The sequence below is a fragment of the Haemaphysalis longicornis genome, unplaced genomic scaffold (assembly GCF_048455015.1).
Source record: "Haemaphysalis longicornis isolate Haplotype H1 unplaced genomic scaffold, Haemaphysalis longicornis Haplotype H1 scaffold_3, whole genome shotgun sequence".
NCBI classification, from domain to species: domain Eukaryota; kingdom Metazoa; phylum Arthropoda; class Arachnida; order Ixodida; family Ixodidae; genus Haemaphysalis; species Haemaphysalis longicornis.
This window is the reverse complement of record NW_027526335.1, coordinates 61,293,269-61,312,454: the sequence shown is the minus strand read 5'-3', so window position 1 is coordinate 61,312,454 and position 19,186 is coordinate 61,293,269. Positions and strand designations below refer to the sequence as shown.

Below are 19,186 nucleotides of genomic sequence, written 5' to 3'. Positions count from 1 at the left end.
TAGCCGGGGAGTGAACGATCAGGCGTTCCTGGTTGTTGTAAAAACAGTTATTGGCGCAGATAAATAAAGGAAATAAACGAGATTATTGACAAGATGAATTCGAAAGCATTAGGGCAAGGGGTATTTATAGAGCAGCAGCAAGCTTGTGGCGGCAGCTGTGATCTTCACTGGCCGACCGGGTGGATATGCTGACGTCACAGCCAAATCGAAATTGGAGAATCAGCCGTGGGCTTATTGAGGGCGTATGTGATCAGTCCAAAGACCATTGGGAACTCCGTGCTTGGAATCCACTAATCTATTCTGGAAGCCTCATACGGAAATAGCATGACACATACACAATGTGTCAGTAAAGGACTGCCAGGGGAAACTGCAATAATTTCGCACGCATTCACAGCACGTTATCATACTTAAAGCTGCGCGCAGCACCGTGGGTGTGCTACTCAGCAGTCCACCCAATCAACACGCGGTTCATTGCGGTTTTACCTACCCAGCGGGGAAAGGCCTAGCTGACGCATGCTGTTGCTTTTCTTCACTCACTTACTGTATGTCACGCTGGGTTAGACGCGCTCATTGGGTGGATTGTTGAGGGCCGTGTTGCATCCACTGCACTGCGCGCAACTTTTGAAAAGAAAAATGCGCGCTTCGTGCGGTGTAGAGCAGTGTCACTTTCCTGTCACCGAGCGTCCTTTAATTGGCTTTGATTTAAGTTCCTGCCGCAGCTTTCCTTTTTATTATTATTTACTTGTAGGCATGAAATTTCTGGGCCATCTGCTGCTGACAACGCCGGGTTTTTCGCCTAATGAGTCACATAATGCTTCCGCATGAACACTCCTCGGGCACTTAAAGGGGCCATGCAGACAAAACACAACTTTGGTTCATTCGAAAGCTTGCCTCGTTAGAAGAATCATACTGACACCACTTTTAACGCACACCTCGCTCAAATAAGCTACATAATTAAAAAAAAATGGAATGAACATGCGACCCACTAGCTCATTTCTCTCAATAGAACCCATGATGTCATATGCTAAGCTTTGCGATCGGCTGAGGCAGGCAAAAGCAAACGCAAACTAGCCAGGGCTGATAACGTTGCCGAACAAGCTATTTGCGCTTAAATGTAATGCATATTCATCTTACAGCAGTAAGAATGGTGGCGCAAGCAATGAAAGTTACGAAACTTTACACATAAACATAGAAGCACCGATGCGCACTGCTGTTGGTACTGGGCACACTATGCTTTTTGTTCAGCTGCACAGCAGTCCGCCGCTTTGGAGTTGTCTTACACGACACTGGCCGATTGGCGTAAGCGACGTTGCACGTTGCCTTACGTGACCCTGTTTGTCGAGCATACACGAAACGATTATTTTCTACCGTAACAAAAACAAGCCAGGAGCAAATACGGTCAAAAACAAAGCAACGGCGGACAACGGTACGCGGTTGACTATGGTAGCGCCATCTGGGAGGACTGATGGTAAGCAAGGCTGCAGAGCCGAATGACGCAGTAGAAGTTCTTTAGAATCCCCGCCTTCATCACTTCATTGCTGACGTCGTGAAAACACACGTTTTGGCGGGAGAATAAAAATTTTAACCTAAATTGATTAATTTCTCAGTGAATACGACATCGCTTGCTGCCGGACAAGAGCTAGCTGGAGCACTCTAAAACACGAAATCTTTTTTAATAAAACAAACTTCTATTTTGTCTGCATGGTCCCTTCAAGTCTGTTTACGCGATTTGAAGGCGAAAGCGTATTCAATTTTCCTGGGGGATGCATTATAAATGTCTTCTGTGCTGCCATGGTGTTTGAGACTCTTTCTTCGCTTTCCTTTCTTCGTTTGCATTGGTTACTTATTAGTCCGCAGTCCAGTCGGACCTACACCTGAGAAGCTACGCACGGCTTGGAGAAGCTATGGAGAAGCTACGCACGGCGTCGGCGCGATTACTTCGATATGCAGATATGCAACGCAGAAACAGCATTATCGGCCGTGGCTGCACTTTTAAAGGGACACTGCAACACTTTTGTCACATTTTTTTTATAAACCTTAAATGCTTGCAGAACGTAGCCAACCAACCCATCCATCCTTACATAGAGGTTCTAGAAGTACCTCCTGTCAAAAATGACCGCTCTACGCAGTTATTACAAACTTAGAAACTTTCTCAAAACGTTTTCGTCTCTTTCCAGGTCTCGGCGTTCTTCCACCGCTCGAATTACGTCATTACAGCGGTGTAGCGGCTATTGGCCGGCTTTCCTTCATTTGCAGCAATTAATGCATTTCATAGCCACTTTAAAGGGACCCTGCAACACATTTTCAACTTTTTTTTTTGAAGTTGTAAGTGCTTGCAGACATATATAGTCACCCTACAGACCCACAGGCGTCTTCCCCGCATGTACGGAGCCTCCTACCGGCCAACTTCGAACGCCCAAGCAAGCCTGCCTTTCCGCCATGGAAAGCTGCACCATGGGATATAGGCCTCACCATACCAGGTATAGGCAAGAAATCATCTCTGCCTGAGCCAGCCTTGCGATACTACACGCTGGAGCATATCAGTTCGCGTTATCTTGGCCACATTCAGGTATATACAGACGGATCCGTGAAGTCTGACTCGTCAGCCATTGGAGTTTGGATTCCGTCGGTGGGACTAACTGTGAAAGAGAAACTCAGTCACAAGACGTCGTCCACCTTCACTGAGTTAACTGCTATTAGGGCGGCACTCCTTCACATCACCAATAGTCCCGCTCGACAATGGGTGATTTTTACCGACTCGCGTCCTGCCTTGCAAGCACTGATGAAGCCATCCCACCGCTGCGGCCAACTTGTGCGTGAGCTAAACGCATTGCACACACTAGGGCTACGAGACGGGCACCGCATCTCGCTTCAATGGCTACCAGGTCATTCCGGCATCAAGGGGAACGTCATCTCTGACGCAGCAGCGAAAGAGGCGCACAATCTGCATGCTTGTGTCTATTGGAATCCCGTATTCCAGACAAGACGGAAGTACGGCCGTGAATGCGCTTGGATGGAAACTGCAGTTAACAGCTTGGCAGGACCCTCTTAAGATACCCTTGCCTCTGCACGCGATTGACCCCCAGTGCAATTTCCAGTTTCCGCGAGGTCTGCAAAAGAAAACTGAGGGTGTCCTTCACCGACTACGCCTGAACGTTGCCTTCACTGGTAGTTTTCTTTTTAAGATAGGCTGGGCGGACTCGCCATTGTGCTCTGTGTGCTCTGTGAGAGACGACATACAGCATGTCTTGTGTTACTGCCCGAAGCATACAACTCAACGCGAAACAGCTAAAAGAACTCTAGTGCGACTGCTACGAGGACACTCTTTAGAGCTGCGTCACTTTCTTGGTCCGTGGCAAAATCACGCTGACGCGGCGCGAGGGACAAAGGCTCTCTTAACTTTTCTGTCTGACACGGGACTAACCGATGTTCTTTAAACTTGGGATCCTGAGATTTTTCTTCTGGTGCTGTAATTTTTTTCTACGTTCCGAACTGATTTTATTTTCTTCTCCCTCTTATTCATTGTTTGTGCGCACTTCTTCCCCTCTTATTTTTTTTTTTTTCACCTCGCTATGTTCACCCCCATCTGAAGTAGCAAGCCCCGCCGTTTGTGGGGCTAACCTCTTCAGTATTCATTAAAGTTTTCTCTCTCTCTCTCTCTCTCTCTCTCTCTCTCTCTCTCTCTCTCTCTCTCTATTTAGATTGGGGGGTCACAAAGTACCTCAGCTAAAGATCACTGCTTTATGCCCATCACGTAACTTGGAAACTGGCTCAAAATTTTTTCTCTATTTTTCAGTCTTGACGTTCTTCGACCGCTCGAATTACGTCATTAAGGCCATGTAGCCGCTGTTGGCCTGTTTTCATTCAGTTGCAGCAATGAACGCTTTTCGATGGCAACTTTAAAAATAAAGCCACAAAACAAAGCAGAAACGGAAGGCGTGCCTGGTGCGACGAGCAAGTCATGCAGTGCCGCTACGTGCTGGCGATAACTATAGCTTTCGCAGTGGTTCCAGACGCGAAGGAAAGGGTGAAAGCGTTTATCAGAAGTGTTGCAGAGTCCCTTTAATAGGGCGTCTTCGCCACAGCGCCCCAGGAAGATCAATTGAAGTGACCAAGTGAGCGAATTCGGCGAATTACGAAGCCTAGCATATGATTTTATTTTAAAAAAAAGTGCACGCACCCGCCGCGGTGGCTCAGTGGCTAAGGCGTTGCGCTGCTGAGCACGAGGTCGCGGGTTCGATTCCCTGCCGCGGCGGCCGCTTTTCTGATGGAGGCGAAAAGCAAAAACGCCTGTGTGTACGAGATTTCGGCGCACGATAAAGATCCCCAGGTGGTCAAAATTAATCCGGAGCCCTCCACTACGGGGCGCCTCATCGCCTGCGTTGCGTCGGCGCGTTAAACCCTTCAATCAATCAATCAATCAATCAATCAATCAAAAAAGTGCACGTGGGCAGGGACAACACGCAAGGCGTGAATGTCGTTCTGTATTGCGCAGTGTATACCTGCGCAGATGCCCTCTTTTTTATTAAATTTAAATGCTGAGCTCCGCCATCTGCCGAATTCGCGCACTTGGTCACTTCAATTGGTCTTTCTGGGGCCCGCTGTGGTGAAGACTGCCTCTGACGGGACGTCGTGCGCTCGCATGCGCCGCGCTCCGCGAGGTTTTTTCCGTTTATTTTTAATGCGGAAGCATTACATTACCCGCTACCCGAAAAACCGGCGTCCTACGTCGGCGTCACCGAAAAAGTGTCCCAAAGGTGGCTGACTTCGTAGTAATAAAATACAGTCGAACCTCGTTATAATGACGTAGTATCAGGCCAGCAAATTAGTTCGTTATATCCGATATTTGTTGTAACATAGAGGTAAAAATCAACTATATGAACTCGGCAAACTGGCTCGCGCAAAAATAGCTGATACAAAAATGCATTTTTTAGGCTTCGAACCCACTATGAACAAGTTAACCCTTACCTTTCTCCTTGTTGCATTTCAAGCTTCGTGAAATTGCAACAGAACGGAGTTCACTTGACAAAACATGCCTGCGTATTTATTTATTTGATGAAGGATGTGATCTTCGCCTGGTGGCTACTCACAGCACTGAGCAGCATGAAGTTTTCCACAGTGTCCGCGAACGAAAGGGAAACAACAGTTACATGCTCAACGTATAGGTTGATGTTAATCACCACCCTGCCATACTTTCAGCAGGCAGGTAACATTTGGGCACTCTCATCACAATTAAATAATCCATAATTTTCACCACATCGTCATCACACCCCTGTGCGGCCTACTTACATACATTTTCAGTAAATATATAGCCACAGGCATAGCGTCCACGTCGTTGTTTCGTACAGCCATTCTGCTTTCCCAAATGGCGTGAAGGCCGAGCAGGAAATTTAAAGACATCATATGGAATGCCATCATGCTCTGTGTCAAGATAACGTATTCCATCTGGTGTCCATGGCAGATCTTTGGGGTGTCAGCGGCAGAAAGCTCCATTTCGACATGGTTGACGCGCAAGCCAAGCAGCAGGTATACCGATTCGCGCCGTATACACCCCAAACACAAACTTTAGGCCTACGGAGTGCACACCAGAGAGTTGTTGTGGGTATTCTAGAAAAGTGGGGCGTACCTGCAGAGTGGAACGTACTGCAGTGTGGGATTTGCCAACCAAAGGTGCCATCACGAGAAAGCTTCGCGTTCAACCATTGTCGTCGTTAGACGGAGGGGCGCATGATTTTCCTCGAGGCCTCATTACATGCCTCAAACACTCAGTAAAGGTCTCTGGGGCGAGTTAGTTCATGATCTTGAAACAAAGTCCAACAACAGCGACACAGACAGGCGTGTCTTTTCTTGTTTTGTCTTGTCCAGCCTTTCTTTGTTTTGTTTTTCTCGCGCTGTTGTAATTTGCTTCAAGTATCAAACACATGTTGCTAAATCGAAGGACACAACGCATCAACTGGATCCACCTTTTGCAGATACGACCTAGGGTCGGCTGGGGTGCTGCGGATGCGTGTTGAACTCGCATCACGAACGCCCCGCGGGTACGAATACCGGGCCACTAATTTTCTTTCCTTTGCATTTGAACCTCGTTATAACGAAGACTGATATAGCGAATTATCGGTTATAGTGAACTAAATACGAACTTTGGTTGGTCACGCTTTATTTCAATGACACTTTCTTTTATAACGAAACTGAAACCGTGAGAGCTGCGCACGATATCGGGTATAACGAAGAAATATTTGGCCTGCAGGAGGCTGAGAAGTTTCGCGTCACAATTAAAATAGACGCGAAATATATACGAAATGTACATTTTTGAAACCGACGCAACTTATCATATAATAATTCCTCCTCAGAGCAGATTTCCAACATGCCGCACCACTTCGCCACCGCGTATTAAATGATCCTCGAGTAATCTTCCGCGTGTCGCGCTTTTTAGAAGCATGCTGCCAGAAAATTTAAAAGCCAGTGTCTTTCTGCATACGTGCGTTTAAATATCTACTTCTACATTGTTTTTACGACCAGAAGAGTATATACGAATATCCACCGGGGCGAACATTGCATTTGATGTGACGACGACACAGATTCTCATCGGCAAGGAAGTGGTATTATTTTATTATTATTATTACTAGTAGTAGTATAGTAGTAGCAACACAATTTCTTATATTCGAAGCATATCTTAGCGAAACGCAGGCGGGTTTTAGGCGTCCATTTGTTGGCGTCGCTTTTTTGAAGCTGTTTTCAGGAACAATGCCACGACCCATACGCCACATGAACTTCACCTGGTAACACTCCGGAAATACTTTATCGCACGTACCCGATCGGGGGACAGTGTATGGCACGAGCTTGTGCAACGACGAAAAATGTGCGCAGCGCGAAGAAGAGGGAAGACGCGAGAACAAAGGAGATCTCCTTTGTTCTCCTTTCCTTTGTTCTCGTAGCTAGTTGTATAGTCGTAGCCACTTACTTCTGGGCAAAGGTTCGCCCGTGTAAGTAATCAATTCCCTTGGTTTCAACCTTGACAATATGAACCAGTGGCGTAACCAGAAATATTTTTCAGGCGGTGTTATACGCTGCCGGCAAGAAAAAACAACTAAAAAGTAAGATACATAATTTCATTTTAATTTCATTTAGTCATTCATGCGAGGCTGTCCACCACCAGAACTCTCTTATCCCAGCAGCAGTGCGGGATTTTCTCTCTGCTCCTCTAAGTGTTCGATCACCCCTCCCCACGGACCGTGAGGCATCTAGGGCGCTGCGCAGAGCCCTTGCAGATGTCTGTGATGCATATTGCTAACCGCCTTTTTTGTTGTTGTTTGTTTGTTTGTCCTCCTCCCCCCCCCCCTCCCCCCCTCCTGGTAAAGTGGCTGGCAGGCGCTCTGCGTACGGGTTTTCACCTTTCTGCCACGCCTAGCACGCCAACCGGGACGGTCCCTCTTTCTCTTACTTCTTTACCCCTCTTCACCCAACTCCTGTGCAATAAAGATTATTATTATTATTATTATTTTCTTATATGTTTTTAGATATTCTTTTACCGATGCCGAATCTGAACAGCGTGCGAAAAAAGGCCGAAATGAGGAGGCGACAGAGGGGGGAATGCACCGCTCCGAAAACTTCGGGGGGTGTTTTGACACCCCCCTGGTTACGTCCCTGATGCGAACATGAACAAACTTCTGGCACTGCTGGCATGGCTCATAAATGTCAACATTGTTTAGCGCAAAGGGTATTTATTTGATGCACAATTGTATACACATACAATTGTGCCTCAAATACGTACTTCTGAGTGTCTTTGCAAAGACAGCAACACTCATTTAATTTAATACAGACGCCGGAAAAACTTAACAGGATATACAAAAAAATAAATGTGATGCCCAAAAGAGTCGAGATATGTGAGAAACACAAAGAAAAAGACTCAAATGACTGGAGCGGCACCAAAAAGAAAAAATTGGCTGCGTATCTGCTCCTTTTCTTGCAAATGCCGTCAAAAGACGATAGTCTTTATCGGCTTTTGCGAAGTAAATGCCTCTTTTTGCTTTCCCGCTCACCTCTCATGTTGTTCCTCTTGCGTCGCGCTCCTCCCAAGGTAAAGACGCCAAAGGTTTGCTTAAATTATTTTAAATTTCCCGCGTTCCACTGGTGTCTCGATGCGAACGCTGCCGTACGGCGAAGACGCGCGTTAATCGAGGCGCCCTACTTCAACGTTTATAGAACCGCGTTTCCCTACTCCACGTGCGTTGCATTGAGAACGTGGAATCTATCTAGTGGAACCTTGCGTAACTGTTGCCGGCTGATTTCTTAAAGGAGTACTGACACGAAATTTTCGTGTCACATTTTTTTTGCTGCTGTGCGTGCCTACCAGCCCACTAATCATAGAATGACAGATTAGACGGTCGAGCGCAGCGTAAACATTCATTTACGGCGTCGTTTATTCGTGCCAGTTTTGGTTTCGACTGAAAAACGCCGAGCGGCCGCCATAACAGGATGTATCACATGACGTCACCATTCTTGCCGCATCGCTGCCTCTCTGGAAGCGCGCGCGAGCGAGCGCACGCGCGCGCCCAGACCGGCCGAGGTCTTCGCCGCCCCCACAGGCCCGGGCAGCATGACGTCAGTCCCAAAACCATGACGTGTACACACGCCCGAGCAGCGCGCGCCAACCACAGCCAGCGCGTCGGCTTTGTCACGGGTGCCCCTACGTCGGCAGTTTGGGGCAAGTAGCACATGATGTCATGTCGGCCCGCTCTGGGCTTTCTCGTGCGGGCGAAGATTAAAATGGATTTTAAATATGTTTCGCTGAACTGTTGCTGATGAAACTTGCTGGGAGATATCTCCTGATAAAAAGGAAGCGTTTTACATAGTTATCACAGCTTTGAAATTTCGTGTCAGTACTCCTTTAAAATGGCGCCAGAAGCATAGTGGCGCGGGCGACAGCAGGCGACGACGGAGTGAATTCTTTTTCTGCAGTTGATGAAGTATTTAATTTCGCAAAAGTCAAGCATGTCTGATTTTTTTATAAAGAAACACTGCAAATATCACTTCTGTATCGATTTGTTGTCTCATATTTGCGTACTGTCTTGTTCTTCTTCAACAATGTTGACAAGTATGAACATTACACCGGACATAAACGGGGAGATTTAGCTGTGACTATATAAGACTATTGCGCAGGCATTGTTTTGCTTTGGCCGGGTGGTTGAATCGAGTCACAGACAGACAGACAGACAGACCAAAATTCCCCGCATTTCCCCGAGGGGAAGAATGTGAAAATGCGAATGCACGAGTTGAATTTGCGCGGTTCGGTAATGTTCGCGAAAGAGAGATCACACACACACAACTACAAAGAAAGAAAGATGCATTTATTCACAGACACCTATTTGTGTTGTCGTTGTACTTGATTGCTAGATTGGATCTCAGCTTTGAAATTTCGTGTCAGTACTCCTTTAAGCAGGTGCATTAGCCCTTCTCACGCCCGATTCTTGGCCAATCCCCCAAGTGGGTATGTGCATATCAGCGGCCAGGCAGCGCGCGCCCATCTCCCCCCGTTGCCAAGGAAGACGAGGAGATTCCTGGCCAATCCCCCACGTGGGTATGTGTACATGTCAGCGGCCAGGCTGCGCGTTCGCACGAGCGCGGACATCGCCGGTGGACGCAGGTTCAGGGTCGCTTAAGAAGTGCATTCGCACTTAAAATTTCTGGGTTTAAGTAACCCAAGAAAGACTATCGTCTTTAAAACTCCCACCTCCCCTCGCGGGAACCCCTGTGTAGATGCGACGCATAGGGGGTTCACGTTGCAGCGTTGGACAGCGGAGGAACGGCGCTGGAACGATGGAGCGGAGCGGCGCGGGCACCGCGTTTTATAGCGCGCGTAACGGTGAGGGGACGCGCCGGCGCTAGTGCGTCTGCCGCGGCAATGACGCAACACAATCCACTTTAATCCAATTCAATGCCCCTCGCGAGAGAGTGTTCGCTATCGGAGAGGGGGTGAGCGGCGGAGAGCGCAGCTCGCGCGGCGAGGAGAATGGGGGAGGGGCGGACGCCGACAACGCCGAATGCAGGGACAAGGCGAGTGAATGAGATGCAGTCGCATCTAAAAGAAGGTACTCGCGCGTGCTGTAGGCTCGAGCAATGCCATAAGCGTCTGAGGACGGGGAAGGGGGGGGGGGGGGGGGGTGGAATGCAACTGCCTCCCCCATCCCCCGGTATTTCGGATCTTTATTTTTCCATGCACCGCTAAAACGTTGCTCAATTTGTCAAGATCCTGGAATCAATAATTGAGGACCAGAATTACGCGCGCGTGGAAGCTTTCACTGTTATAGGAAATCAGTGGTTGCCCCATCCTTACAGTACACCTCCCCAGGGACCTTTCTAGACTCGTGCCTCTCCTCCCTCCCACCCTGGAAATAGTTCTGCGGTGCAGACGCCCATGAATACCAATAAATGCGTTTGCATATGGCTTGAGGCATGCAGATCCGGACAACTACACCAGATTGGAGCCCACACACACACACACACACAAAGAAAAGCTAGACATCCCTGTTCTGCCTGCATGAGCGGCACTGTACTGACGTAGCCCCGACTCTGCGCCTCATCCAGTGCTGCTGGTGAATGTGGCACACCGCTTGGTAGCTTGGGTAGCCATGGTCACTGCTTTGTTTAACTGTACTCTACTTGCCCATGAGTCCTCGTGCCCTTGTAGCAAGAATGCCTCAACGAGTTCAAGCTTGTAAGAATAAACTTGCTCGTTTCGCCAAACCAGACCAATGACCACTCCTCAAAAGTGCCTTCAATTCCACACCTCGCATCCCCCAAGCAAACCTAAGATGGATTTTTAATTTCTTTAGTAAGTTTACTGGTAGTGTTGGTATAGCACAAGAACAAAGCAAAAAGAAAATAACAAAACAGTGTGTTACACAAGATGTGATTGGAGTACTTGCCATTTGTTCCTTTCAAAGCCTTACTTGATGGCACTAAAGGATTGACATTGAGACACACCTTCAATTTAGGCTGCTGCTTCTAAGACAAAGGCAGAGGTAGCATTTACCAGGCAGGTACCAAGGCAGACACAGCACTTGGAGCATTATAAACAACTTCTCTAATCTGTGTCAAGCAGCTGCAGTCTGTTCAATACTGTGCACTTCAACCCATTTCTACAGTTTCTCTCCAAGGCCTCGTCTCAAGTGAAACTTGTATGCTTGTAATGCACTACGTGTACACTGCAGTTAACGTGCCATGTTTAGCTTAGCAAAGGTGGTGATCAGTGGTGTAGCCAGAAATATTTTTCTGGGGGGTGTTATACGCCACCGGTAAAAATAAAATTAAATTATGGTTGCGGCAGCTCATCAAAATTCTGCGGGTTCCTTTACAATGACGGGGTAGGAGGGTATGCAGCGCTCAAAACACTCCAGGAAGTGTTCATGCATAACTAGAACAACTCGCTCTCATGCAAAACTTACCTTAACATTGCTGTGGCTACAAATCGCTTTGCAGCAGGCTCCAATTTGTTGCTTTTTGTTAGCCAAAAGCGAATTACCAAATCTAGAACAAGCTTTGAGCCAAGAAATTAACTTCAAAAATCGTATCTAAAGTTGATTAATTGAGGTGATGCAAAGTTAAATTAAACATGGGTAAAAAAAAACGCACTGGACATCTTGTAGATTTCGTTTTGCTACAGTCAATAAAACAAAGTTTCCTTTTTAAAATTAAGCCAAGTCACAACGTGGGTCAATATTTATAAATTTATCTGCAAGTCTCGAAACCTGGATTCCTTACTTCAATGCACCTGACAACGCCCTCACATGCTCGGAACTCATGCTAATGAAAGTGCTTTTTAAGATGCACGTTCATGGGGGAAGACTTGTTCAATCCTACAAGGGCTGCAACAGTCAGTCATGCTCGAATAGAGTGCTGCCTCACATTGGCTCATTTGCATAGTCATTTTTCCTAAAGCACTATGCACAAAGAATCAAGCAAAAGCATGGCTGTACACAGAAAAAAAGAGACAAAAAATGTTTATTTGCTGTAATACAGCTTCAATTAAAAAGTCAACAGTTCAAAATGTTCAAGTGTGCTGTACAAATGATACTGTAAGCAGCCCTCTGTGTAATATGCAAGATGTAAATATGCCATTCGCATAACAAAGATTTCATAGAGATAGGCAGCACTAACATACACACAGAACACTTGAAAACCACTCGCCCGACCGTTGTGTTCATGGACGGACTCTGGTATGGACGGAGATCGGAGCAGAAGAAATGACTGCACAGCACTTGGTGACCGAGTTTTGTTCTGTGTCTTTACACATGACTGTGATGTGGACCATTGCTTAGCTCAGTAAAAAAACAATAACATTGGCAAAACACATGGCAGTGTGAGAAACGGAATGCACACAGATAAAGAAAGTGGCTATTCTGTGGAGTTGTAGGTCACCTCACCGGTTTTATGACAAGCATCTACAGCATGCATCATAAGAACAGCACACTGCCAAGTACGCCCCATATGATGCATCAAATATCATTCAATATTAAAAAAAAAAAAAAAAAACACACAATGTTACTACACAGTGCAACCAACAAAAAATAAAATAAAATAAAAATCAGTATATGAGCTTCACATGTGTAAAAAAAAGCACCACAAAATTGTGAGAGGTGGCTTGTATTCAAATGGAGTATGTTCCAAAAATGTTCTGTACCTCGGTTTTCGTAGGCATGTAAAACCGTTCGCTATAATTTCAACTGGACATCAGCATTTCATTATTAAGAATGAAAAGACAAAGCAATAAACAATATCAATTCTCAAACAGCAATTAAGCATGTGGAAAGAGAATGACTGAAAATGCACAAAATGCACACAACATACTTCCAGTTGAGAGTGCATTAAAAGGCGCATAAAAAGGCTTACTACACCCAGCTCAAGGAAAGCTCACAAGCGCCATAATTAATTCATTACTTCGAGTTCTAAATCGTACTGTAGGCAGTCTCTGGAGTACCATGGGTTGCTATACAAACGATAAAATTCTACAGATAGTACAACTTAGGCTGTAAAAATGTTTTTAAGCGTCTCGGACGAAATTTATTGTTTATCTAGCAATCCAGCATCACCACTGTTCCAGAGAACATTAAGTGAGGCCATCTTTCAAAACGTGGCGCAGAAAAGTACAACACTGGTCTCTGATCTGTTATCTTTTTGCGAATTTGCCCGACCACTTTCAGTAGTCTTTAAACACTGTTTAACTGAGAGCAGCATCATTTGAACGCCACAATTTTAAGGATAAACAAGAAAGTACATTGAGATCAGAAGCAGTGAAAACATGGCACTAAACGTGCAAAATCATGAAAGGTAAGAAATTAAAAAAGCTGCCAGGTCAAGTATGGAATGATGATTCTCATTTCAGCAACAACAGAAAGCATGCAACGTAGCGTTAAACTCGCCGTTGGAGAGAGAAATGTCCTGCTATGTACGGCAGTTGCCACTATAAATTCCACAGCCTTTACACTTTTACACCAGAGCGAATAACAGCTCAAAGAGTAAAAACACTGAAAACCAATTTTAATGGTGGGTGACATATAGACTCATCTGACCAACAGTGTCTACCAAATTGCTTTTTCCACGTTTGGTCGCCGACTGTTATCAAAACAGCGGTTTAGTTAGCATGTGTTATGAGAGAATTACTACTTTTCAGCATTCCAGAACGCTGACTATTTTAAACTAAACTATGCTTCCTTTTTACCTTGAAAAAATGTTTTTGCTTTGAATATTTATGAGCTATCTTCAATAAACCTCTCAATTCTTAGTAAGCCTTTGTTGCGTGTCTTTCTCCATCTTTGTTCGCGCTATTAGATAATGAAGCCGTGTCAACCAGCCAGCTTCCTGTGTTGCTGCAAAGAATTCAACTTGGTTGCAAAGGCTTCCCTTACTTATTTACACTCGACCTGTCATTCCTAGCATGTGGTGTGTGGGCGGACGCACCATCTTTCAAGTTTGTTCAAACTGGCAAGTTTGTGCTCTCTCGACACTTTCATTTACAGTTTGTAAAAAGCTATGCCCACTACTTTTCCCAAGTCAAGCCGCCCGTCCCAGGCAATATAAAAAAACCTTTTAAATAGCGCAGAAACCTTGACCTAGATTGTGGAAACTCCTAAAATGTAATTGCACACAATGACATATATGTACACTAGATGAAAATTGAAACTGCTCAAGATATGAAAACGGTCGGCCACACGAAAAATGTCACAGATGGTATGTAGACTGCTGTGGGCCTTTCTGGTGTGATGTGGTGCGAAGACAGAGTGTGACGATAAACATGAATTTCGTTGTAAACGGCTGAAAATTGCACTGCAAGCATTATTTTACACAGCGAAAAACCTTGTAGAGAGAAAACCAGCTCTCTCTTCTTAGGCATTCATTCACTGATCACCTGACTATTTGGTATGAATGAGAACAAGTCACGGAATGATGCCTATTTTGCATACTGAGCATTCAGCTCAAATCTAGCATCAAAAGACGCTGTGCAGATTGTTTTTGAAATCTTCAGGTAATGATGGCATACAGGGTGTTGCATTACTATTACAAACGCTAACAAACATTGACTGTGCCCAAACCACTCACTTGTTCCCGCCTGAAGGCTGCACAAAGCTGGCACTGTGTTTGAAACCACAATGGGCAGCTACGCTTGCCTGAATGTTTCAAATAAAAGCGGGGGAAAAAGCAGTGGCATTACCTATCACGCCAAAACAAAATGCTTCACTAGCTTGTTCTATGCTTGTGGACCAACACCAAGCATTCTGTTTTTGTGCTAATGGTGGGTACAATTGTTCGAACAGATGGTAGAAAGGTCACTTTGACTGCTGCTCCTTACTCATTTCAAAACAACACTGTAAGCAAAGTCGTGTCGATCTCGGTCTTAAAATAGGCTGTAAAATGTGACCTTTGTGCAAAATCCAAATGCGAATCGCTGGGAAGTTTGGATGGGACCGAGTTTCAAAATGTTCATAATTGCGGTAACAACTCAACACTCCGCATAAAACTGTAACAGAATTGTCGATTAAAGAAAAAAAAGGAACTGCACCTATTTTGATCGCCTATTTCATTCTGACAGTCTTTTCACCACAAAAGGCAGTGATATCCGCACTTTCTATTGGAGGCAGTTATCAGACGTATCGTGGTTGGTGGAATTAACTACAGTCACAGGTACAGCTGCGATACACAGACATCCCATATTCGGACAGGTGATACCAACCTTACACGCGCATCAGCTTCTCAAAAACTGGGCACAAAGCTAGAAAATCCCAACCTGTAGAACCGGCGTGAGCGAAGGAAGGCACTGGGCTTGACTACTGTTGCAGGCAACACTATCTCACTGTCCACTGTGCTCGCAGAAATCGTGCGGCCTTCATGGCCTGACACAATGCTGCCCTCGGGTGGGGGGAGACAGTGTTGCAGCCCACTTCAGGGATTCCTCCTGACTCCCGCTCTCGACTGGCTTGGTAGCTTCACCTGGCTGTGTGTTCGGATGAAAGGGGCAGTCAGCCTCAATACTCGACGAAGAAACCACCCACAAGAAAGCACAGGTGTCCCACTGAGGGGCATAGTCTGCCAGCGTGTACAACGCCCAAACACCGGGGCATACTACCCTATGCGAGATGGGACAGCAGTCACACACTGGTGTTCTTGAGCGACCTCAGCTCTCCTTGATCCTCCGACGACGCATATTTGTTTTTGTACTCCATTCTTCGTATGCTGCAAAAGGCGTGAAATAGGTCTCGAAATGCCAGGCTGCATCAGGTGTTTTCACATGCAACAAGGTAATGCGCTACTGGAAGACGGGTATCTTTCGAACACTTGCAGCAGCTAGCACAGTGAGCTTGCACTGTGATATGTTGCATTAAAAAAAGAAAGAAAGATAAAAGGAAGAAGAAGAAGCAGAAGAAGAGGAGGAGGAGTAGGAGGAAGTGGAGGAGAAGATGAGGAGAAAGAGGAGGCAAAGGAGGAGGAGGGAGAAGAAGAGAAGAAAGAGGAGGAGGGGGAGGCCAAGGAGGAGGAGGAAGGAGAAGAAAAGGAGGTGGAGGAGGAGGAGGAGGAGAAGAAGAAGCACTAATAATGCTGTTGTCCAAGCAGCACCGTTTTCACATAAACATATGTGCAAACAACTAGACAGTACAATCGCATTCAGGAATTACAGAAAAACAGTCGGATGTACATGCACCAGATCACGTGACAACAGGTCGCTGCACCGTCGTGAATGTTTAGGCTTACTTGGCACAACCCTGGCTGCAAATATTCTTTACTGTACGTGACTGCACTTTTTTAGGTCAGTCAGTACAAAACACGTTAAAAGCAATGCTGTTACTATTCCCAGAGCAAAACGGCGTTCTGCTACAGTTGCATGCAGCAGGCAAACATAATACACTCAAACATGATATGCATGCTCCGTTTTGCAGGGAAGTCGTGAATTCAACGAGCAAGACACTGCACTGACATTTCATTCAGCCCAACAGCAGGCCCGATGCATCATCCACAATGCAAGGAGTACGTGCAGAATGCAGAAATTTCCTGGACACACAGAGCATGGCACACATGCACGCACAATTCATGCATGGAAGTGCACACGGTCTCCCCCCTCAAGGAACACGAATGTGGTAGTTCTCGTAGCATAATGTGTGGCAGTGTATTTGGCTGATGATGCCGTGGCCCCGACTCAGACCCCTGGATGGACTCACCTGGAGGTGCTCTCCGTCAGGGAATGCATTGAGGCATGCGGAATATCGTCCTCGTCGACCAGATGGCGGCTGTTTCAAAAGTAACGTCACAGTGGCGTAAAGCTCTTATCCACCATCTTTCTTTTGCTTTGAGTCTCAGCGGCAAGGTCAATTGATTCATGGCTGACCCTGTGACCTATGACCAATCTTAGCTAGCACGTCACTCAAAACTTACAAAAAACAAGTACACTTTGGGGCTTTGTAGTGGTCTACGAAAAAAAGTCATCACAAACTAATTAGGGTACAAATGCCACAACATGCGTTCCTTGCACATGGGTAGCAAAGCAGCTTTGGGTGACAACTGCCTGCGCAGTGTACTCGCCTAGAAACTTAGCGTGCAGGCAAATGCTGCAGGAGAAAGCAACGGGCAATAGTGAATGAGCATTGGGAGGTAGAAAAAATAAAAGCCACTTCACTAACACTCTAGGCCCAACACCAGTTCAGTTCGAGATCCTAAACCTATGAACGGGCAAATTATGGTTTTAGCCGACGTTTCTAAGAGACACCAAGTGCAGCAGGCACAAAAATAAAAGAAAACGAGACAGGCACAAGCCCACCATTCATGCGCAAGTGCTCCTGTCCCCATTCTTGTGCTCTTTTGAACTGTTAGTTCAACCTGAACCTTGTGAGCCAAGCTGCTCAAATGAGCTCCATCTTTTGAGACATCCACCAGCAAAAAAGGTCAAGAGACTGCAGGAAAAAAAAAGGCGGCTAGAATGGTGCACCATCCCCCAAAATGTTTGCCTACATGCCATTACAGTCACATACACACATACAGCAATGAAAGCAGCAAGTGGAGCTCAAAACATATAAAGAAAACAAGTACAAGAATGAGCAAGAGATACTGTAAGCCTCGGGATATTCTTGTTAAATTGCCATAGCGTTGTTTTTTCAACATGCTGTCAATAGCAACAAGTAAGAGTAAACTTAACACTGCCTAGGACAGAGATTAGCGTGAAGCTTGGAACATTGCTGTTCTTTTTAGAAACAGCAAAATGTATGATAGAGAGAATGCATTTCAACGCAGGAGATCTTACAGCCCTTAAAAGTTTAAATGCAAACTGTGCCTGTAGACTGAGCTTGTAGCCCATACACATGAATATGCTGGATAGCCAAGCCAAGCCAGACCGGCATAGCATGTGAACTGCATTGAGTGAAGTCTCTACTGACAAAAGGTGCTGTATGCTCCATCATAAACGCACATTACGGACTGCCAAAATGCAATGGGCCTTGCTACTGATTGTTCCAAACACAATCCCTGCTAATCACCTGTGCCGGTCGGTGAGTGCAGCCTTGCAGTGCTCAAAGACTAACTGGTTTATCACCCCGGATGGCTTTATACAAACAATACAAAAATACAGGCAGGGTGCTTCCACACCACAAGGCAGGAGGACGATGGGCCGTATCCAGAGAAGTTGTTTCAAGGTTCACCACCCCCCTTCCACACTTAAAATACAGCACCAGATAAGTTTTTAAGATCTTTATGTTTCAAGACGATCCCTGTGTAAGCAGAGACAGCAGAAATTTGTTACAACAGCCGCAACAGCTGTCTGGCCGCCCCTGGCAACGTACCTGAGTCTTCAAAGACTCTGTCTCATCGCACGGCGCATCTCACCATGGGACGATTGGAATCGGAGCTCATACATACGGGGAGTCAGGGCACACCACAGGGATCCGTACTGTCGCTCTTCATCTTCAACGTCGCCATGATTAAGCTGCCTTCACTCCTAGAGGCTATCCCGGCAATCCAACATAGCCTCTACGCAGATGATATTACTATCTGGGCGACTGGTAGCAGTGACGGGGACCTGGAGGAAAGGCTGCAGCAAGCTGCTGATGCAGTCTACGTCTACATCCCCCCGAGAGGCCTTGCCTGCTCCCCTCAAAGTCGGAGATCCTTTTCTAACAACCTCCCAAACAGGCAAGAACTCAAGAGCAATGGGAGGCCACCTTGATCAGCTCTCACCCTGACTCACAGCAATTACTCGTCTAACTGGCAGAGGATGCCACTTGGGCCCACGGGCTCATGGCCGCCATCTGACGGGGAAGGCCAGGTGACTTCCTCCCTGTCGCCCCCTTTTTTCTACCATTTTGGGCTTAAATAAAGTTCCTTCTCTCTCTCTCTCTTAGAGACCTAGAGGGGACCTGTCACACTACCTTGTGGATACCTCTTGCACAGCTTGTGTTGGCCCCTGAAAACCCGTTTGGAAGCGTGTGCAAGTCATTTGTAGTGACGCATTGCATTACTACGTGGGAAGCTGTTGCAGATTCTGTTGTTGGCCTGTTACGTTGCCCTGTAGAAAACCACTGCAAGGCCCGTTTGTGATGTGTGTGTAGCTGGAGTGCTTTCATTCACTCATCCCTATACTGAGGGCGGCAGGCAGCTGTTTATGAGGACTGCAGAAGTACCACTCAAAGCAGGATTTACATAATGCAAAATG

The 19,186-nt window shown here is 46.3% G+C and overlaps 1 protein-coding gene across 5 annotated transcripts in view; it reads right to left on the bottom strand.

Moving 5' to 3' along the window:
• Positions 1–19,186, bottom strand: part of Gli (carboxyl ester lipase-like protein Gli) — a 48,713-nt gene that overhangs the window by 11,868 nt on the left and 17,659 nt on the right. Inside the window, exons 11-12 of one of the 5 annotated variants that reach the window (XM_077703233.1) lie at positions 16,707–16,775; positions 11,983–15,726 (exon numbers count right to left, since the gene is read on the bottom strand). The exons of 1 other annotated variant lie outside the window; for it this stretch is intronic. In XM_077703233.1, the coding sequence (XP_077559359.1) occupies positions 15,642–15,726; positions 16,707–16,775 (154 nt within the window). In that variant the 3' untranslated portion in view covers positions 11,983–15,641. Of the gene's footprint in view, positions 1–11,982; positions 15,727–16,706; positions 16,776–19,186 lie in introns of those variants that run through there. 3 more of the 5 variants (XM_077703234.1, XM_077703235.1, XM_077703237.1) reach the window with 3 other exon arrangements.